This window comes from Sminthopsis crassicaudata, chromosome 4, assembly GCF_048593235.1.
Source record: "Sminthopsis crassicaudata isolate SCR6 chromosome 4, ASM4859323v1, whole genome shotgun sequence".
Lineage (NCBI taxonomy): Eukaryota > Metazoa > Chordata > Mammalia > Dasyuromorphia > Dasyuridae > Sminthopsis > Sminthopsis crassicaudata.
The window spans coordinates 334,646,629-334,669,787 of NC_133620.1; the positions used below are offsets into that span (position 1 = coordinate 334,646,629).

General features: G+C 41.0%; 1 protein-coding gene across 1 annotated transcript in view; it reads left to right on the top strand.

Moving 5' to 3' along the window:
- Positions 1–1,336: 1,336 nt before the first annotated feature.
- The window catches only part of TTYH2 (tweety family member 2), an 83,603-nt gene continuing 61,780 nt past the window's right edge, over positions 1,337–23,159 (top strand). The window contains exons 1-2 of the mRNA XM_074260676.1: positions 1,337–1,546; positions 20,322–20,494. Coding sequence (XP_074116777.1) covers positions 1,418–1,546; positions 20,322–20,494 — 302 coding nt within the window. The 5' untranslated portion in view covers positions 1,337–1,417. The remainder of the gene's footprint in view (positions 1,547–20,321; positions 20,495–23,159) is intronic.

A 23,159-nucleotide genomic window follows, 5' to 3' on the forward strand; every position in this document is an offset into this window, starting at 1 on the left:
AACAGAATGAAAGGGAAAACAATCTGTGTTGTCTATTTCTTATTTGTCTCTGCTTGTATCTTCATCTATTAGTCCCTTACACTCCAATATCCTTGTTGGATCACTCATAATATAGAAGTATCTTGGGTTAGCAGTTGTGGTAATAGTAACATCTTATAAATTAAGCTTATTATTTTTTTTAATGAATGAATGAAAACCTTTTCAAAACTTAATTGACTCATGGAACTAAGGCTCAAACCAAAGTGCCCCAATCACCACCCACATGAACAGCCCAGAGCAAGAAGCCCCTCAAGCTTCTAGGAGGACGGCCACTGCCCTGGGAGAGTACGTCCTCAGTACCAGGCCAATCTCCATCCGAAAGGTGGGGAAGCAGCTTCCTCCAGACTTAGCTGGGTTTGCTGGACATCCTCTTTTACTGTTTTGGTAACTCCACTTCCTCTGTTGTTATCTGGCCCAGGAGTGTCTGGAGATTTTAGCCCCTAGTTTGAACCGAAGACAGTCGGGGCAGGGCCACAGTAATATCTATGCAGCTATGTCCATCATTTCATCTTCAAGTCCGTGTCTTCGTCTGCAAAACAGAGATAATAAACCATTACCTGCTCCCCAGGGTTGTGAGGAAAGCCCTACTTAAATGCTAGATATTTATTATTATTGTGAGTTAACATTGACTGGATGCTCATAATAAGTTAAATGGCCCTTCTCACCCCCCGCCCCAGTCCCTCCTCTGGGTCAGGCGAGTTAATAAGTATAATCAACAGAGTAAAATCAGGGTGAGTAAGAAGGGAAGTAACGATACACGTCTGCAAGAAGCACGGCGGGGAGACACATTGACTTTTAGGGGATGATAAGGCTTTGGAAAGTAACTCACGTCCACCTGAGGCAGCGAGGCTCAGTAATGGACTGGCACTGGCCTGGAGACAGGAAATCACGAGTTCGGATCCCGTCTAAAATACTAGCTGCGCAAGCCATGGAAGCGCTCTGTGCCTCAGTTTCCCCTTTTGTAACTAACTCTGTAAGAGTCTTACGCCACTGCTCTAACCAGTGGGAGAACCTTGGGTAAATCACTTAATCTGGTCGGACGCAGAGGTTCCAGTGTGGGGTGCAGGGAGCGGACCTGGGGATCCAGCTTTAACTCTCGGTCCCGATCCTTCCCAGCGGCCGGGGGCGGGGCGGGCGGCCCTAGATCCCGTTTTATTCCTTCCATCCCTCCCTTCCAGGCGCCTCCTCCCGGAGCCGCGCGGGAGAGCCGAGGGGCGAGGCGGGGCCGGGGGCGCGCTCGGGGGCGGGGGAGGAGGGAGGACTCCGAGGGCCGGCCGGGGATGGTGTCGGGAGCGCGCCCCGTGCAGTGGGCTCGCCTGCCGCGGCTGCTCGGCTGCCTGGCGGGACACACGCACGGACCGGCCGAGGGGCAGCAGCAATGCCGGCCGCCCGCGTGGACTACATCGCTCCCTGGTGGGCCGTCTGGCTGCATAGCTTCCCGCACTTGAACCTGCGCTTGCAGCCTGTGGATAGCACCTTCAGCCCCCAGGACCCCAGTTACCAGGAGGTCGGTGAGCCGCCCCCCACCCATGGGTAATCCCGGGCGAGGTCTCCAGCCCGATTCCCCTCCCGTCCCGCTGTCCCTAGCCCCATCCCTTCCCCGCTCTGCAGCCAGCCCTTTGCCTTTTTCCCCCTGCTTCCCTCTCCTGGATACTGACTGTCCCCCGTTTGCCCCTCTACTTCCTCTCGGCTCCCCCCTTTCTCCTCTCCTCCCCTCCCCACCTCTCCTTCTGGGACTCTTTCTGGGAAGCTGGAAGTCCGCGCCCGGAGCGTGGGGCGAAGGCGCTGGGAGGCAGTTGGAACTGAGGCAGCCTCTCTATCCCGGGGTTTCTCCGCAGTCATTTAGGAAGTTAGGGGCCCCTAAAAGGTGGGTAGAGGGGGGCCTGGAGGATATGAAGGACTCGCCTATTCCAGTGTGGTTTTAAACAGCTACTCCTGGGTGGGAATCTATACGAGTGGGAGGTCTCTTAGAGTTTATTTTCTTTCAGATTTTTGGCCTGCTTTGGGGGAAGTAGTTTGGATTTAAGAGATTGGAACTCCCTCCGCACTCCCCCTTTTCTTTCCCAACTTCCTTTTTGAGGTTCTTTCTCACCTCTTGTGGTCTTGCCTCCCCCTAATTTTCCTATCCTGTCCCTTATAAACCTAGTCTAGTATAACATTCCCATCCTCCTTGTCCTACGCCTTCCCCCCTCCTCCCAGCTTTCTGAACCAGGAACTTGCTTTCCCTGACCCTCTTCCCAAATCCCTATTGAACTGAGGCTCGCCTATTTTGGGGTTACTTGAATTGAAGACTCTTCTAATGAAGGATATCATAGAGATAAGACAAGCAATTGTTATTGTAATAAACAAGCATGTATTAAGTTCCTATTGTGTGCTATTCTATGAGCTTGGCACTGGGTGAGGGTCTAAAGACAAATAATGAAAGACAACGCAGTGATAAGATTATCAGCCACAAGTAGTTATTAAGCTCCTACTATGTGAGTGCTAAGACAATAGTGATACAGTCCTTCCTTGCACTTGAGGAACTTCTGTATTATTGGGGAAGCAACAACAGCTTGGGTGGCTACAATGAAGTAAAATAAATACAATGTGGTTTTGAAAAAGCATTGGCAATGGGAGAGTTAGAAAAAGATGTTTTTCCCCTATGGGGAAGATGGAGCTTGAACTGAGTTTTGAAGGAAGGAATTCTAGGTAGTGAACATGAGGAGGAGAATTCATTCCAAGTTTGGGGGTCATAGAGTGCAGAGCTGGAAGATGGAAGAGCATCTCCTGTTGGAGAAACCAATTTGACTGAACCATAGAGTGTAGAAGGGGAATAATGAATCTTGAATCTTGAATGAAAGTGTAGAAGGGGAATAATGAATCTTGAATGAGTGTAGAAGGGAAATAATGAATCTTGAAAGATAAGGGGTCAAGTTTCAAAAGGATTTAAAAGAAAGAGGTAGGGATTTGCATTTTGTACTAGAGTCTATGGAGAGTCTTGAAGTTTATTTATTGAGAATGTGGAGAGGAGAGTAACCTTGTGCTTAAAAGAAAATCTGCCTCGACTATTATGTGAAAGTGGGAAGAGATAAGAGGCAGAGAGACCAATTTGGAGGCTATTGCTTTTGAGTCTGGGTGTGGAGGATGGATGAAGTTTCAGATATGATACTTGTCAAAAGAAAGCTATAAGTAATCAATTCCTAAACCTGGCAGTGATCTTAAACCTTTATGGCCATCCTACTGGAGATAGCACTGAATAAAAGCTTCAGACTTCTTTCCCTTTCATTAATATCATTAGTCTCTATGTCCTCTTCTCTCCCTACTCTTTTATTTGAATCAGAAAGCATTAAAGCTGTATGGAGACTAATAAAACTTACAGTTCTAGACCCAACACTTATACCCAGTAGATACCTGGTGTAACCCACCCCTTTTTATGGGTATTATTTATGGGTATCTTATGGGTATGGGTGTTACCCATACCTGTTTTCCCGTTAATTTCCTTTTAATTTAATATTTTCTTTTTCTCCTAATTACATGTTGAAACAATTTTTTGACATTTTAACAAAAAAATTAAGTTTGAAATTTTATTCCTTCCTCCCCTCCCTGAGACTCTAAGCAATTCAATATAGTTTATACATGTGGAATCATGTAAAACATTCCCATGTTAGTCATTTTTACAAGAAGACATGAATCACACATCCCCCAACATTCCTTTCCTCTCCCCATACTTCCCCACCATCAACATCCTTTTTTCTCTAAAAGAGACACTGGAGTTTTAAAATACTAATCCATAGCTTCATTTTGTCAAAGAATATTGCAAAGAAAGGCAGTAATAACACTGTCCCTGCTCTCAGGAAGCTCTCATTCTAATAGATATATACAAGGCAATGTTGTGGGACAATGTTGTGTCCCCCCCAGATGTGGGACAACAAGGCTTGGAAGCAGATTGGATATCCTATCAGGGTTGTGAGCCTGTCTTACTGGATTGGGGGGGAGGGGTTCCACAACAGCAATAGGGAATGGGGAAGAGGAGAGGACTTGGGAGGAAAAATGATGAATTCTTTTTGGAGGTGTTGAGTTTGAGATGTCCAGTACACAGCTGGTGATGCAAGTTTGGGAGTCCCAGAAGGAGAGCAAAGGTAGATAAATAGCTCTGAGAATCATTTGCATGGAGATGATGATTGGACCCTTAGGAATTGAGGAAATCCCCCAGTGAAATAATCGAGAGGATGGAGCCTCCCTAGGATAACCTTGGGAGATATCCAGTTAGTGAATATAATCTAGGATCCAGCAAAGGAAACTGAGGAGGATTATTTTTTTTTTTTATATCAGCTTTAATTAATTCAGTATTTCTCCTACTTCTTGGGACCAAGCTGAGCCTGTTTCCTTAGCTGGACCAATGTTATAGGAATGGGAATGAAGCACCAGAATGGAGCTTTTGATTTAGCCCTAATCTGTTTAATCACTGCTCTTTGACCCCTCTAATATGCCAGGGACTTTAAGAATTGTTTCCTCTCTGTGGGACAGTATGAGCTGCTGACACTGAGAGGTTACCGGAAAGAGCACTGGATCTGCTTTAAAGACTGAACCAAGGGTCAGATAGCTTCACTTCCTCCCCTGACCCCCTCCTACAGGGCTTTTCCCTTTCTCTTCCATATTTGAGGGAATTGTGTGAACTCATGTATGGATGTATGCTCTCCTTCCATGCTCCTCCCCCTTGGTTTAGTTTAGTCCTGTGAGAAGAGAGTTTGGAATCCTCTGGACCCCTGGGTCAGGTGACCACTTGTCCTTTCCTCTTTGAGAGAGAAGAGAATAGCAAAGAAACTTTCTAATAACTGAAGCAGGTAGCAAAAACTAGTTTAGATCCACCCATCAAACTCTCAACCTACTGTTTCCAGAACCAGTTCCCCAAAATATCTCTTCCTTCTCTTCCCTTCCCCCAGCTCAGTCTATATTCTCCCACAAGAATATAATCCGTGTGCCTTATCTCAACACAGAGGTTCCCTCAGTTCTTGGAGGCTATGTCAACAGAATATGAGCTCCATTAGGTATTCAGGGGGAAAGGAACTCATTACCAAGAGATTGATTATTATGCCACAGTTCATGAAAACCAGTATATGCAAATTGTAACCCCTTTCTGTCAGGGTAGGGATTTCACACTGATGAAATCAGAGATCCTTGAATTATTTGCCCAGGAACCTCCTGTCTGAGGATAGCTCCAGGGAATCTTCTGCTCTCTGTTTATGGAAGAAAAAAGGCAGCTCTGGTGATCAAATGTGATTTCCCAGGCGAAGAGAAACCCTGCTTGGCAGGCTTTTTGGGTATGCCCTAGGGAGGGTCCAACAGCTGGACTTGGTCAAATAGCACTTAGCTATTTGTTTTGAGTGTAGGAGAATGAGTGATAGAAGAGGGGCAGCTGGAAATCAGCCTCTACTTGCCTTTACCCAATTCACTAGCACCAAAAGACAGCCTTTAGCTGACCAGCACCTGTTACTGGCTGGACTGAACCCACCCTTTCCCCTTTAACTGAAGATCCGGGACTCTGATAACTTAAGACTTTTCACAAAATAAGGCAGACTTTCTCATAGTCAGGCCCCCTTACCTTTCCCTCTCTGTCTTCCCATGTTCCTTCATTGAATTGAATTTCCTCATATACTTTTGTGCTTGGTGATTGTATAATTCTAGTTTGAATCCACTACTGGTTTAGTTCTCTATGCAGAGAATATACAGATTGAATATAGACTGAGCTGGGGCGGGGGTAGCGAGGAAGAAGAGAAAAGGAAGAGATGTTTTGGGGAACTGGTTCTTGGAACAGTAGATTGAGCGTTTGATGAGTGGACCTAAATTGCATCTTAATGAAATTTTAAGCTATTGAAATATTAGTGAGGGGGAGGGGAAAGAGGTGAAGTCAAGTCTACCTAGAGAAAGAACCTTGGGAGTTACATGAAGCTCCTGAATCCTAAAACTTCACTAAGACTTTTGGGATACTTTGTATAAATGCTAGCTGTTATTACTATAATAAAGCAACTGAACGATGGAGTAGAAACTGCTTAGAATCAGAAAGACCTGAGTTCAGTTCTAGCCTCAGACATTTATTAGTTCTCTCTTCCTGAGTTGCTTGACTTTATTTGCCTCAATTTCCTCATCTGTCAAATTTTTGAACTGGAGAAGGAAATGGCAAATCACTCCAGTATCTTTGCTAAGAAAACCCCAAATAGAGTCGCAAAGAATCAGACCTGACTAAACAACAAATTGTCATTATTGTCATTAAGCAATTGGTTGACATAAGAGACTGAGCACCATAAGAGCTAGGTAGACTGGGAGCTCTAGGGAACTTTAGAATCTATAATTGAGAAGGGGCAGATACTGGTACAATGAATAGAGTCCTGATGTCAAGAGGACCTGAATTCAGATCCAGCTTCAGGCACTAGTCTTCAGACACTAGATCTTAGACAAGTCACTTAACTTCCATTGCCTCCACAAAATAAAAAGAAGCTAATTGAAAAGATGGGGGGGAAGGGGGGGACTTGATTTCATAATATATGTATTTTTTAACTTGGGTGGGAAAAGGAGAGACAGCTCTCTGTGTAGAAAGGAGATATGTTTGTTCTTCTTGGCCACCAAGACAAAACAAGGAGCAAGGTCAGGGGAGTTAAATCGGCTTTAAAGAGGCAGATTTCAGCTGGACAAACATCCCATCATAGTGGTATAGGAGATGGTAGCCCCCATCACTTAAAAAGCTTCAGGATTAGGTGGTTCAAACAATTGTTAGGAATGTCTCAGAAGAACATCCTGACTTATTTAGGCATGGGTTAAATTAGATGGCCTCTGAGGCCTACATTCCAGAAGCCTGATTTGTTCTACTCACACAGATTTAATACCCATTCACATTCTAGTACTTGGGTTCTTAGTCTGGTTTCCAAAGAACTTTATTTTATTTTATTATTTTTCTAGTGTCAATTTTTTTAAATAATATTTTATTTTTTCAAATACATATAAAGACAGTTTTCAACATTCATTTTTGTAAGACTTTGTGTGCTAAATTTTTCTCCCTTTCTCTCTTATCTTCCCCCTCCCCAAGATAGCAAGCAATTTAATGTAGGTTAAATTTGTGCAATCCTTTTAAACATAGTTCCATATTTGCCATATTTTACAAGAAAAATCAGACCAAAGAGGGGAATGAGAAAACAAATAAAAAAGTGATAATACTATACTGTGATCCACATTCAGTCTCCATAGTTTTCTCTCTGGAAGCAATTGGCATTTTCCATCTCAAGTCTGTTGGAATTGCCTTGAATCATCAAATCGCTGAGAAGAACCAAGTCCATCATAGTTGATCATTACATAATCTTGTAGTCACTTTGTTCAATTCTTTCCTGGTTCTGTTCACTTCACTTAGCATCAATTCATGTAAGTCTTCCCAGACTTTTTCTGAAATCAGCCTGTTAATCGTTTCTTATATAACAACAATATTCCATTAACCTTCATTTACCATAATTTACTCAGCCATTCCCTAACTCACAGGCATCCACTAATTTCTAGTTCCCAAGAAACTGTAAAAAATATATTTTGGTAACTCTTATTTCAATATAACTGAAATTTTACTTTGCAATCTCATATGTTTTACTTTATACACTTAAAAACATTGTTCTGAAAAGGGGTTCATGTTATTCAGTCATTTCTCAGTTATGTCCAACTCTTCATGACTCCATTTGGAGTTTGCTTGGCAGAAATGCTGGACTGGTTTGGTATTTCCTTCTCCAGTTCATTTTATAGACAAGGAAATTGAGGCAAAAAGTTAAGTAGCTTACTCAGGATCATTCAGTAAGTATCTAAGATCACATTTGAACTCAGCTCTTCCTGATTCCAGACTATCCACTATGTCACTAAAGGGGTATAGTCTTCTACAATTCTGTCAAAGAAGGTCAGGACACAAAGCAGATTGAGAACTCTTGCTCTGGTAGATTATCTTTAAGAGTTGTGATAGCCCCCAGATTTATTACCTGATAGCTTCTGGTGATGATCCTCTATAATTTTAGGCAAAAAAAAAAAAAAAAAAAATCCAAACAGAGATTAATTTAGGAACACTTACAAATTAACTTCTGTATATGCAGATAACTACAATGCAAGCTGTTTCTCTTTGATAATTTATAAACACAAAATAAAGATGCCAAAATGGAAGAGGGGAAAAAACTCCCACTTTTAGAACTGGAAGGGACCTTAAGGGTCATCAAATCCAACGCTATTCCCAATTTTATAGATGAGGAAACTGAATCATGGAGTGATTTATTTGTTTTTTTGTTTGTTTGTTTGTTTTTTTCCTAAGCAACATACCCAGGTCACACAGTAAGTATCTAAGGCAGGATTAGTGCTCAGGTATTTTTTATTCCCAGTTCAATACCCTAATTACTTTTCATTTATTGAAGTCCCACATATTTGAGGCCACTATGATGGAATTCAAAGAAATTTGACTCTTCAAAGAGTGAAAAGATATGTACTAACTCACATTATATAAAATTTTAAGGTTTACAAAGCTCTTTCCTTATCACTACCTTGTGGGATAGTAGGTCAGATATTATCATATATAGTTTATAAATAAGAAAACTGAGGTATAGAGAGATGTAACTTCAATGTAAGTCACAGAGCTTTGATTCAAGTCCAGATGTCCTGAATGAGATTTAGCATTTTAGAACAACAATTATAAATTTCTTGCAGCTTACACATTAATTTTAATGCAAACTAGAATATTTTGTTGCTGCCCATTCCGTCTTTTTTTTATTAGTTTTATAATTATAACATTTTTTACAACATTATCCCTTGTACTCCCTTCTGTTCCGAATTTTCCCCTACTTCCCTCCACTCCCTCCCCTAGATGGCAGGCATTCCCATACATATTAAATATGTTATATTATATCCTAGGTACAATATATATGTGCAGAACCGAATTTTGTTGTTGTTGTTGTTGTTGTTGTTGCAAAGGAAGAATTGGATTCAGAAGATAAAAATAACCTGGGGAGAAAAACAAAAAAATGCTAACAGTTTACACTCATTTCCCAGTGGTCCTTTTCTGGGTGTAGCTGATTCTGTCCGTCATTGATCAATTGGAATTGGATTAGCTCTTCTCTATGTTGAAGATATCCACTTCCATCAGAATACATCCTCGTACAGTATCATTGTTGAAGTGTATAATGATCTTCTGGTTCTGCTCATTTCACTCAGCATCAATTGATGTAAGTCTCTCCAAGCCTCTCTGTATTCATCCTGTTGGTCATTTCTTACAGAACAATAATATTCCATAGCATTCATATACCATAATTTACCCAACCATTCTCCAATTGATGGCTGCCCATTCTTTCTAATTGTATCTGATTTTTTATGCCCCCATTTGGGGTTTTCTTGGCAAAGAACCTGGCAAAAAAGCCATTGGAGTGGTTTGCCATTTCCTTCTGCTCATTTTACAGATGAGGAAACTGAGGCAAATGGTGTGAAGTGGCTTGCTCAGGGTCACACAGCTAGTCAATTCCAAGACCAGATTTGAAGTCTTCCTGATTTCAAGCCCATTGCTCTATCCACTGTGACACCTAGGTGCCTAAAATAGAGGAAGGATGGAAGGATGGTGAAAACTGAAGAAATAGAGTATTCTTCTTCAGAATCTGAAGGCTAGCCTCCTGACTTTTATTTCACAGACCACCTATTTCTTTAGGACATAGCAGAGAGAGTTTTATCCCCCATGTTTACTGACTGACATAATTCAGAGGCAGAATCTGAACCAAATGCCCCCATTCTTAAAATCCAAGAAGGGGTGAGAGGGAGCTAAAATTGAGACTCAGGCTGAAGGTTTGAACTTAGAAGGATCATGTAGTTCAGCCCTCTCATTTTAAAAGCCTCAGTCAAAACAGTGAAGAGTGTCTGAGAGCCAGCATTGAAACCAGTCCCTCTGCTTGCAGATCACCATTTTGCCTTGTACCATGCTACCCGATTGCCTTGAGGGAGACCTTGGGCTCCATGCCCAGCATAGCTGAGCTCAGAAAGTTCCTGGAGTCATGATGAGGAAATGGTATTCATCCCCAGCATGAAGTCAGAATCACTAGACTGCCACATTGAACTCTCCCTGGACCAGAGAAAGCAAGTCACCCTCCAAGGGGACAAAGGGCAGGGACGGTTCCCTTCCCCTGAATGATCCCTGCCCTTTTTAGAGGCTCATTTCTACTCAACAGCTTCATTCCTGTATTAGAATCTCTCCTTCTGTAGACCCTCCCAAGAAGGACTTTGGTCATCCATCCCTCAGCCTGCAGGTGAAGCTCCCAGAGGAGGAAATGTCTTAGGTCCAGCTATCATGTATCTTGTGAAGAAAAGGAGTCTCGGCTAATTAGTTCTATAATCTTAATGGTACCTGAAGCACAGCTAGTCCTCAGGCAGTATTTCTCTGATGCTCACCTGCTCTGAAGTACCCCTGTTGGAGGGAAATATTGGAAAACTTGGCTTTCTTTGTTAAAAAATGAAAAAACTAAAACCAAGCAAACCAAACCTTGCTAGAATTGATGCATAAGGGAACTGAATCTGTATTTGTTTTTAGGTTTTAGGGTTTTAGGAATTTGTTACATGATGTTGGATATATGGGTGAAGGCAATGTGATATAGTGGATAGAGCATCAGATTTGGAACTAAGGCCACAATTGGCATAATTTAGGGAGTCTTAAACTTTTTCCACTCAGGACCTCTTTTCACCCAGGAAGTTTTTACATGGGAGCAGCTAAATGGTTAAGTGGATAAAGCCCTGGCCCTGAACTCAGGAGGACCTGAGTTCAAGTCTAGCCTCAGACACTTAACGCTTACTAGCTGTGTGACCCTAAACAAGTCATTTAATCCCAATTGCCTCATGGGGAAAAATGTGTACATTGATCCCTGGTATATAAAATAGGTATACAAACCAAACATTTACTGATAATAAATCATAATTTCGCAGCCTCTGCATTCAGTTACAGGATTCTTTGTGAGGTTGCAAACCATAGTTTAAGAAGTTGGAGTTTAATGGATAGAGTATTGAACTTGGAACCAGGAAGTTGAGAGTTCAAATTTTGCCACAGATATTACCTAGCTATATGACTCTTGGAAAGTCACTTGAGTTCTTTCAGCCTCAGTCTCTTCATCTGTAAAATGGGGTTTAATAACAATAGACAGAGTCACTAGATGGTTCAGTGAAGACAGTATTTCCCAGAGTCTTGAATTCAAATCCAGCCTCAGATACCTAACAGCTATGTGACCCTCAGCAAGTCACTTAATCCTAATACCTCCAAAAACCATAAAATAGCAAAAACTCTTACTTCCCAGAGTTGTTTTAAGAATCAAGTGAGATAAAATATATAAAAGGCTTTGAAAATTTCAAAAAGCTACATAAATACTGGTTATTATTAGTGGGAGAAGATGAGTATTACAGACCTGTGTGTGGTTTGAGTGGGTCTATATCAGAAAGGTAGGAAGACTAATAGGGGATGTTCAGGGAGTCAAGAGCCTTAGATTCTTAACCAATCACCACCTTTACTTAATTAATAGTTATCTGACCTTAAGCAATCACTTTATATCTTTAAGTGTCAAGTTTTTTTTGAGTAGTCTTGAGTTACCTGATTTATTTTATCTCCTCTGATTCTGTGATTCTTTACCCATAGGGCACTGTCATCCTATCCTGAGGAGGGGGAAATAGTTAAATAGCTTTTTGCTAGCCACGATACCGCAGCAACAGAAGAGAGGTCTTGGCTTCCACTTAGAATTTGTGATCCCCTTCTGCACCCCTTAAAATATTCACACACACAAAATCATCCTTTCCCCTCCCCCCCACAGATATCCACTCAGAGGACCTGCTATATTAATTACAAATACAAAAATAGCAGACTACTCCTGAGGGACAGATGACATAGGGACTTATCAGAAAATGGTTTCTCAGGTTAAATGTTCCATTCCCCTCCAGAATCCTCCCCTCCTTTGCCAGTGTCTCTCCCCTTCCCATCCTTTGCTATACGTTCTCCCCAAGGAGAAAAGACTTTAAAGTGAAAAAATCGTACCAAAGGGCTGCAGGAGGTGTGGATTGCATTCTCACTAACCTATCTGTAGGCAGCTTTTATTGTTAGATCAATGGACTTGGAGTGTGTGACATTAGAGTGTCCCATCGACCATGTTAGAGGAACAATAAAGGAGAAGTTGAAATAGTCCTGGAATCCCTCCCATCTCCATGAAATATAATTCAGTCCTCTGCCTCCCCAGAAGAGCAAGAGGACTTGTCCTCCCAGTGCTGAGGTGGCAGATTGCTCTTACCACTTTAAAAGAGTCTGTTTTCTTTCCCTCCCCAACCCTGCTGGCTCTCCTGATGACCAGCTCTGTGGTTTCCCAAAGACTAGTGTTCAAAATCCCTTTTCCTCTAGCCAGCCCAGCCAAATCGGTTCCCCTTACCAGACTGACTTTCCCCTTGGTTTGCTAAGGAAGTTGGGTCAAAAGCTAAATAAAGTACTTCCAACTCTGAAAAATCTAAGATTCTAGAGCCCTGTAAGGGGAGATTTGTCTAGAATAGCCTGCCTCTTTGTGAAGAATGAGAAGAGGGGGACAGAGGAGCCCTGACTCCATTACAAAGGGGAACTTTGTGAAAAAGGCTTTGTTCTGCTGGCCCAAGGAGGGATACCTGGTAGCAGGGATTCAGAAGAGAAACATAGTATCTGCTCTCCTAAGAGAGAAAGAACATTGAATGTGGAGGAAACATTTGCCTTTTTTTTTTTTTTCCTTCCCTGAATCAAATGGAACTGGGGTTGGCTATGGAATGCGGCCAGTTGTATCCTATAATGTCTGACCTCAAGCCAGAGGAGATCTACTGACAGACAGTGATAGCTCTGACAGCCCAGCTGACTGTCCCTGGAACGTTCTGCTCCCTCAGCTCTTGCTTTTGAATTCCCTGGCTTCCTTCAAGGTTCTGCTCAAATCTCTCCTTCAACAGGGAGTCTTTCCCAGCCTCACTAGCTACTGATGTCATGTCTTTACTTCATAGATCCCCTTCTAGCTATGAGAGAGACAGAGGCACACAAACAATGGGGGGAGGGAGAAAAGATATGATAGAGGCAGGGAGACATGACAGAGAGGGGGAGATGAGAGACAGAGGGACACAAATGGGGGGAGGGGAGAGAGATACATGACGAGGGGACATCACAAGAGAGGGGGAGATGAAAGAGACAGACATAACAGGAAAGATGAGAGAGAGAGAGACATGACAGCGTGAGAGACAGACACAAACAGGGAGAGACATGACAGATAAGAGAGAGACAGAGACATGAGAGAGATACACAGAGGGGAGAGACAGAAAGATATGACAGATGAGAGACACAAATGGGGAGAGACATACCGAGAGAGGGAGAGAGAATGAGAAACAGACACAGAGAGAGAAATGATGGGAGGGTGGCAGATAGAGAGAGGGAGACTGATGGGGGGGGGGAGAGGGAGAGGGAGAAGATATGTAGCTATACCTATATCTTGTATACACTTCTTCATTTATAGGGCAGGTAGATAGGGCAATGAATGGATAGAGCACTAGATTGGAGTTAGGAAGACTAATTTTTGTGAGTTTATATCCAGTCTCAGACACATACTAGTTATGTGACCCTGAGCAAGGCACTTAACTGTTAACCTCAGTTTCCTCATTGTTAAGTGAGCTGGAGAAGGAGATGGCAAGCCACTCAGGTATTTTTGCCAAGAAAACGCCCTCAAAATGGGGTCATGAAGAGTGGGACAGAACCGAAATAACTGAGCAACAAAAATCATTTACATGTCTTCTCCATTAAAACACATTTTCCTTGGGGGCAAGAAGTATGGAGGTTCTTTTTTGTCTTTCTTTGTATCCCCAGCACTTAGAACAGTACCTGGCATGTGATGTTCAATAAATGTTTGTTGACTGACCATTTCTAAGGCCTAGGACTTATCAGTCACTGGAATTTTAGTGATATGTATTTGTTTCATCTCTTCTACACGTTGATGGCAGCAAGGATTTCTGCATTTGTTTCTTTTTCCCCTCCCTCCAATACCTAATTTTCTACTTTGGGGAATATTATATCCATGTTGCAATTGGAGCTGGGGGACTACCTCTTCTGTGTACCAGTCACATATTACTTTTGCCTCCTGGACATTTATTAATGGTACTTCAACCTTCCCCTCTCCCCTGCATCATTTCCCTAATTCCTTCTTGTCCTCTTCTGTTTCTCTAGCACTTTTCCTCCAGGAGACTCCAAAGGGATATCCCAGCATTCTCCTTTTTCATCCTACCAGAGAGTGATTTCCCATATTACAGCCTAGGCCAGGCCAGGATGTGCACTATTCTGCTGGTGTTGCCTAAGAGTTACAGCAACCTCTGTGTTGGGAATGAGGAGGCAAGACCATTTTGAAATGTAATTTTTTTCCCCCACATCCAAACTCATGGATCCTCTGATTTAGAAGAAAGGACAGAATAGAGAGATTCTATGATTTCCTTTGTTGTTGAGGATGCCTTGGGGGGAGAGGGGAAGGAGGAATTTCTGATGGGATTATACTGACCTTTTGAGTTTTTCAGAGAAGTCATTTAGAGTGGAGAGAAGCTGACTGATATTTGTGTTATTTGTATTACTGTTTTGTTTTTATCCATCAGTAAGTATGTCCATCTCCCTTCCCTCATTAAACTGAGGAGTCACTGAAAATAAGAAGAGTATCTACTAGTCAGATATTCTCTGGCTATATACTCTCTATCTGTCCCCAATAGTCAAAATATTCCCTGGATAGAAATGCAATCTATGCTATTGGCTTTTTGATTAGCATCTGGTCCACCTTTCTCCCCATATACAATCTTCCATGAAGCTGAATGAGCTCAGGCACAGAATGGAAGGCTGCAGGTGTTGTTGGACCAAAGAGTGTTGCTGGGCATATGGTGAGCCCCCAGGTCCAAGTGGCCAATTGGAGACTAGCCCAATTCCAGCTGGCAGGTACTTAGACTTAATGCCAGTTGCTGTCCATCTGGTAATATTAGAGATTGGAGGTAGCTGGGGGCAGAGGACTTACTCAGGGGCCCTTATCATAATAACAACACTCTAGATAAAGTAGTTGAGTTTTGAGCAGGCCAAAGGAAATGACCTGTTGCTGAGGTAACCAGATTATGCCTCCTGCCCCAAAAGACAAAAATTCATTTAATTGTTGATATATTCTGCTGTTCCTCCTTAGTGACTTGGTGACATGGCTTGTAGGTTGCTGTGTCAGGGTTCCACGGACTTTAAGAGATAGAGATAGGGATAATGAAGAGCAAAGTGAGCAGAACTAAGAGAACATTGTATATAATAATAACAGTATTATTTTATAAACAACTTTGAGAAACTCGTTTTGATTATAATAAATATACAAATTAAAAATAAAAGACATGTGAAGAGAAGTCTAGAGAAGGAACTGACAAACAGACATATGTATAGAATAATTATATATATATGTATAAATGTATAAATACATACAGGTATGTATATGTAGATCTCTGTATACAGACACACATGTATATGTATCTAATATAGCCATTTCTAGGGTGGGGAGGTAGAGGGAAGAGAAAGAAATTCACATGATAATTTTGTTGTATATTTGGAGAGAATCACAAGTTATACATAGTAAATGTGCAGTTTCATGTGCAATCATCTCTTTTATGATACTATTATGGAAATGCTTATTTTGTTCCATGAGTTAAAAATACAATAAATTTTTTTAAGTCAAAAGTATAATAATAGAAATAAGGGCACTGTATGATTTTACTTTAAGTAAATCAGTAGGGGCGGGAGAGGGGAGAACAGGGGGACGGTGAGCCAAAGTAGTGAAATTCACTTGAGTTCTCTCAAATTCCCCTCCAAACAACTTTAAAATAATGCTTCAAAATGAATTCTGAAATGGCAGAATCCACATAAGACAAGGTGAAACAATTTTCCAACCCAAGACAACTTAGAAGATCTATCTCACTGGGGTAAAAGTGGAGTACATACAAAACTTTAGCAAGCCAGCAGCAAGTCTTGGTAGATGACTGAATTGGTTTCTGAAGCTCTCAGCCCATAGAAAATTTGTAAGTCAGACAACTGACGAAAAGGGAATTACAGGGGATTTCTTGCTGCCACGGAGAGCAGGGCCCTATGACATTACTTATATGTGGTTTTCAGTTGCAGTCCCAGGACAAGAAAGAGTACTAGGAGGAGCCTGGTTACATTCCAGGGTAAAAAAAAAAGAGTGGTTGTGGTCACAGACCAGAGCACAGGCCAAATGAGCAATGGCCACACCTCTCCTTAGATCTAAAAACTTACAGACTCTATAGCAAAAAAGCTGAACCTTGGAACAGTGTCCCTCAGCCTCAGTTGAACCCAACTTTAACATAAAGTTAAAGGCCAAGAAATAAGCTGGAAAACAAGCCAACAATAGCAACAAAGAACCTGTCCAATTAGGTTACTGTCATGTCAGAGAATGTCAAAACAAATGCTGAAAAAAAAAAAAAACTCAAAACAACTATATCCAAATCCTCAAAGAAAATGTGAATTAATCTCAGGCCAAAAAAAGAGTCCTTGGAAGGGCTCAAAAAGGCTTTTAAATGTCAAATAGCCATAGTAGAAAAAAAAATTGGGGAAAGAAACGAAATGAAAGAAAATAATAAAAAAAGAGTCAACAGCATGGTAAAGGAGATAAATACACAAACACAATCACAAGTACAAATAAACTAAAGAATATAACACCTAAAAAACAATTGACCAAATGGTAAAATATGTGCAAAAATTCCCAGAAGAGTACTCCTTAAAAACCAGACTTAGGCAAATGGAGAAAAGAGGTACAAAAGCTTATTGAAGAAAATAATTCCTTAAAAATTAGAACTGTGCAAGGAGAAGCTAATGACTCTGTGGACTGATGCAAAGTGAAGTGAGCAGAACGAGAAGTACAATGCACACATTAACCCACAATATAATACAATGATTCATTGTGAATCACTTTGCTATTCTCTTCCACACAACAGTCTGAGATAATTCTAAAGGACTAGTGATGAAAAATGCTATCCATCCCCAGAGAAAGAACTGATAGAGTCTGAATACAGATTGAAGCATACATACTTTTTTGAACTATTTTTCTGTGGTTGATTTTTTTTTTTTGGTCTATATTTTCTTTTACAATTATGACTAATATGGAAATATATTTTGCATGTATAATATTAAATTGTTTGCTTTCTCAGGAATTTTTGGGGGGAGAAGAGAATTTGGACATCAAAAAAAAATGTAATGCATGTTAACAATTATTTTTACATGTAATTGGACAAAAATAAAATATTGAAGTTGTTAAAAAGTAAAAAAAAAAAAAAGTTAAACAAATTCCTTTCTCTGGATCTCTGTTTCCTTTTCTATAAAATGGAGTTAGACTAAATGGTTTCTTTATTCCCAATGCCTACCATAGTGTCAGATATGTAGCATTCACTCACTAAATGCTTATTGAATTATATGCTATGATATTTGAATAATATCAGGCTGGACCATGAGTCTCATGAGATCTCAAGGACTGCCTTCTGCTCTGTGAGTCAGCCTACAGCCTAAGAGTTTTAGGTATTAGGTATTTTGATCATTGACTGTGAGAGAGAAGTAATCCTGTCCTCCTCTTACCCAGTGATCATACAGATAAGGACCAGCTCATCTCCTTCCAGGAGACCTTCTGTGACTATTCAAGCTCGGTGATTTTTCCATTTTCTAAACTCTTTTATCACATACTGTCTGTATTATACATATAGTGACTTAGTAGAGTGGCTTAAATGTTTCCTGTCTGTATTTGGCTGCCTCAACTATATATCATAAATTCCTAAGAAATGGAGATCATCATATCTGGTTTGGGTTATGGTTTTGTTTTATATATATATATATATATATATATATATATATATATATATATATATATATATATTTACCTCAATGCCTTGCTCATTGCTCTGCATACAATAGGTACTCAATAAATGCTTGTTGAATACTTATTAATAGTTTGGTTTCCTTCCTTCTTCACCTCTCTCAAGGACAAAAAGGCCCCCTTGTTTCCTGGATGATAGCATAGAGTACAATATCAAGCACATAGTAACTCTTAATAAGTACTTGTTCCCTGAGATTTCAGAGAGGCCTGGAGAGACTTACATGAACTGATGCTAAGTGAAATGAGCAGAACCAGGAAGTCATTGTACATAACAACAAGGTTATACAATGATCACTTCTGATGGATGTGACTCTCTTCAACAATGAGGAGATTCAGACCAGTTCCAATTGTTCAATGGTAAAGAGAGCCATCTACACCCAAAGAGAGTAAGTGGGAACTGAGTATGGACCACAACATAACATTCTCACTCTCTCTGTTGTTATTTGTTTGCATTTTGTTTTCTTTCTCAGTTTTTTTTCTTTTTCTTGATCTAATTTTTCTTGTGCAACAAGATAGCTGTATAACTGTATACATATATTGTATTTAACATATATTGTAACATATTTAACATGTATTGGATTACCTGTCATCTAGGGGAGGGGGGGAAGGAGGGGAAAATTTGTATCAGAAGGTTTTCCAAGGGTAAGTGTTGAAAAATTACCCATGCATATATTTTGAAAATAAAAAGCTTCAATTAAAAAAATAAATACTTTTTTTCTTCTTGCTTGTGTTGTGGCAATTTATCTTGTGCCCTGGTGGAAAGAGCTCTAAGTTGGAAGTCAGAAGAAAAGTTTGAGTTCTTACTTTGACATTGGCCATGTATGCATCTTCTAAGTGCCTAGTGCAGGTCGACTACCCTATTAGAATGTCAGCTCCTTGCATGTGTCAACAAATTGTCTTTCATAAAAAGACCCACACTTTCCTTATCACCTACTGAGTCTTCCCTTAAGCCATCTTTCATTTTGTTCATTCTTTAAAAATGTAATATACAAGTGTTTTTTTTAAATCTCTAGGAATTTTATTTTTTTATTAAAGTTTTTAGTTTTCAAAATATATACAAAGATAATTTTCAACATTCACCCTTACAAAGTCTTGTGTTCTAAATTTTTTCTCTCCCTTCCTCCCACCCCTTCCCTAGATGGAAGTTATCCAATATATGTCAAACATGTGCAGTTCTTCTATTCATAGTTCCACAAATATGCTGCACAAGAAAAATCAGATTAAAAAGGAACAAAATGCAAGCAAAAAACAACAAAAAAATGAAAATACTATGTTGTGATCCATAATCAGTTCCCACACTCCTCTCTCTGGATTATGCAATAATGTTAAACAAAACTAATGACCTATTAAAGAATTTGATTCTTAAGGTACAAAAGATGTGACAGAAGCAAGAACTATCTTTGTCTTTCTTCGTAATCTTAGCCCCTAGCATCAATGACGCATAGTAGGCACTTAATAAATGCTTGTTGACTATCATCACACCTTGGGGATTTTTTGCTTTATTATTATTATTATGAATCACTCTAAAAGTCCGGTGAAATTATACCACTTTTCAGCCAGTCCTTAACCATTTATTAGGCACCTACAATGTGCTCATTCCTGTGCTGGGGTGTTAGGATTACTAAGTGAGAACTCAGGTTGTCTGGATGGTGACAAGGTGAGAATTCAGGTTTTCTGGACAATTACAAGGTGAGAACTCAGGTTGACTTGATAGAGGGGGCAAGCTCATTGGCTGGGGTGGTTCTTCCCAGAAGCCCTTGCATTATCCCACGCCCATTCTCTGGGAGAATAAAAGAGGACTCTCAGAGATAGAAGAAGACTCTCTGCATTACATCAGGCCTGACGGAGCTCTCTGCAGGAAGGGAAGTCACTTCTAAGGACAAGAGTTAACAGCAACTGCCTGGAGACAACGGTTCACTACAGGAAGAAGAATCTGACGGAGAGATTTGAGTAGACACAGCAGATCTCTTCCCAGAGAGCGATCCAGCAGCTTCTGGAGACAACAGCTCACTACACTGGGGCTACAAAGGAAGGCACAAGTCCTCTCAAGGACTTCGTAGTCTAATGGAAAAGACAATATGCAAACAACCATGTACAAAGCATATTCGGGATAATAACCATTGCATAAGACAAAATGTGTAGAATTACAAAGGAAATCAGCTGAATTGAGATAATTCTCAGTCACCTCATGAAGTCTGGGTCAAGGCTCTCCCCTCTACACTGAGGATTGTTTCCTTCTGTAGAAATGGATATAGCAGTGGCCACCTCACCCACCTACCTGCAGACAGCCTTCCATAAGCCTCGATGTCCTTCACTAAAACCTGAGCCCTTATTGTGACTCTCTTTCAGTCCCTGCTGTTACTGGGGCTTGTGGCTGGCATCTGCCTGGGCCTGAACTTGATCTTCATCACAGCCTACCTGATTTGCTTGTGCTGCTGCAACCAGGATGAGGAGGTGCAGACCAAGCAGCCCAGATCCTCCTGTATCACCTGGACCTCCGTCGTGGCTGGTCTCATCTGCTGGTGAGTGGCCCAGGAGAGGGGGGGAAAGGCCTCTGCAGGCCAGCAGCAGAGGCAGGCCCTGGGACGGGACTCCCCTGTCACATTTGGGTTTTAGTTGGAACCATCTGAGTTAGGTAGGTGTGGCCAGGAAGTACCTGATTCCACCTTAGAGGCCCTCCCCACCCAGACTCCTGCCAGGATCCCCTCATGATGGGGCTGGTTGCTGTTCAGGTACTTCACTCGGGTCTGACTCTTTGTAACCCCATTTGGGGTTTTCTTGGCAGAGATCCTGGAGTGGCTTGCCATTTCTTTCTACAGATCATTTTACAGATGAGGAAACTGAGGCAAACCGATGCAGTGACTTGCTCAGGGTCCCACATCTAGCTTGATTTGAACCAGGAAGATGAATCTTCCTGATTCCTAGCCAGGGACCACCTAGCTGTCTTATCACTGGGCCAGATACAGCATTTTTCCTTAAAAAACAAACAAAACTTCAACTTCTTTATGATCAAATAATTAGAATCCTGAGTACATAGACTGCATAGGGTTAATTAGATGACTTGAGAATTCAGGCTACAGACATTTATTAAGTGCTTACCATTGGTGTCACAGTGGATGGACCTGGAGTCAGGAAAACTCATCAAACCTGGTCTCAGGCACTTATTAGCTGTGTGACCCTGGGCAAGGCACCCCATAAATCCTGTTTGCCTCAGTTTCCCCATCTGTAAAATGAGCTGAAGAAGGAAATGGCAAACTACTTCGGTGTTTTTACCAAGAAAACCCCAAATGGGATCGCAGTGTTGGATATACATTAGCCACAGCTAAAGTTAACTTTAGTGATCAGGCAACCAACACTTATTTAATGTATACTTTGTGCCAGATACAAGTGGGTGCAATAAGAAAGCCAGTCTCTGTCCTCAGGGAGCTTACATTCTGAAGAAGAAAGGCAACCCACCAAAGGGAGCTGGAAAGGGGTGGGGAGAAAAGGAAGCCCCAAGCTTGGCACTGAAGTTCAGAAAGCAAAGGTTAGCCAGTTTAGACCTCTTCCAGAATCAGGAGCGCATCAATGGGAGAAGGGAAAATGGGACTGGAATAGCAGAAGAATATTTCAGGTTCAGAATGCCACAAGGGGAGCAGGTCATTGTTCCTGGAAAGTTTCAGGGTGAGATTGCAACTGAGGAGTAGTGCTAAAACTGAGAAATTCAATAAAGGACAAAGTCTGGAAAGTCAGCTGAGAGTAGAATGAAGATTGGACTTCGTTAATCAGGAAGGATGGGTCATTCCACAGCTGGCTTGGGTTTTGTCAACCCTAAGCAAAAACCACCAGCAAGGGCTCTCTAAAATAATCAGTCTGGCACTATGCTGAGCAGATTATTCACTGGGCAGTTACTCCCGGGTTAGGTGCTTTTCTGACCTCTACCCTACATGTTCCCTTTTCTTTCTTCTGAATGCTGTTTTTGGACAGTGGGATCAAAACAAAGCCAGATTTTATCCCAGAATCAATTTCATCTTCAGAGTGGATCAATACCTTTTAATGCATTAGTCAGTTCTTTCAAGATGCTTTAGATGAAAAGGTAGAAATTTGAGATTTTAATGCTGAATACTCTGCTTCCCCATCCTTTTCATCACTGGATAGTAGGAAGCCCCTTTGTTTCTGGGCCTTCTATGAGTTTTTCTGATTGCAGATCATTTGGTGTCTACAGAGGTTCTTCCCAAAAGATTAATGAAGTACCACACATTTAGTAATAATAGGGAGAAGATCACCATTTAGAATTTTTAATGCCTTTTAAGAATATCTGGTGCACTTAAACATCCATATCAGGAAATATTATTCTTTTTAACACTAGTAATGACTAGTATTAATATTGTGCATTAAGGTTTCAAAGTGCTTTGTAAATAATTTCTCATTTGCTCCTCACAACACCCTTGGGAGATAAGTACTGTTGTTATTCTCATTTTACAAATGAGGAAACTGAGGCACAATAAGGACCACATAAATAAGTATCTGAGGTGAAATTTGAACTTGGCTCTTTCTGATTCCAAATACGGTGCTATTTAGTTTCCCTTTGGTAATAAGCATCGGGAAAGTAACTTGGTACTATGAAAAGAATGTTGGACTAAGTCAGGTGATGCATCTCAATCCTACCACCACAAATTGAAGGGACCTTTGAGATAATTCTAGTCCAGTCTTAACATTTTATATATGAGGAAACAGAGCCAGAGAAGGAAAGAGATTTTGCATATTCATATAATATTTAGGGGATGTGGAGTTTGTCTTGAGATCAGGTATGTTTCAGCTCAGTGGGTAAGGAAGACCATTCTAATAGAACTTGGCTAACAATGGTGCTGACTAATGAAAGGCCAAATTCTTCATTACCCACAGTATTCAAGTAAAATCTGGCTATCCTTTATAACAAGGGATGTTTTAGGAAGGGTTACTGCATTGGGAAGCAATCTTTTAAATTCTTTTTCAACTCTGAAATGTAACACAATTTGGATCAGTGGGAATTATGGGATGGGAGGAATGGGAATCTTAAATGGTGAAACAGTGATATTAATTGAGGAAAATCCCAATTAGGGAGGCATAAAAACAAATTAGTGTGGTTGCTTAGGGAACTCCCTAACAAACTCTTATTTCTTTTAAAAAACCTATGCAAAAGAAGGAAATGAAAATATCTTCTGTAGG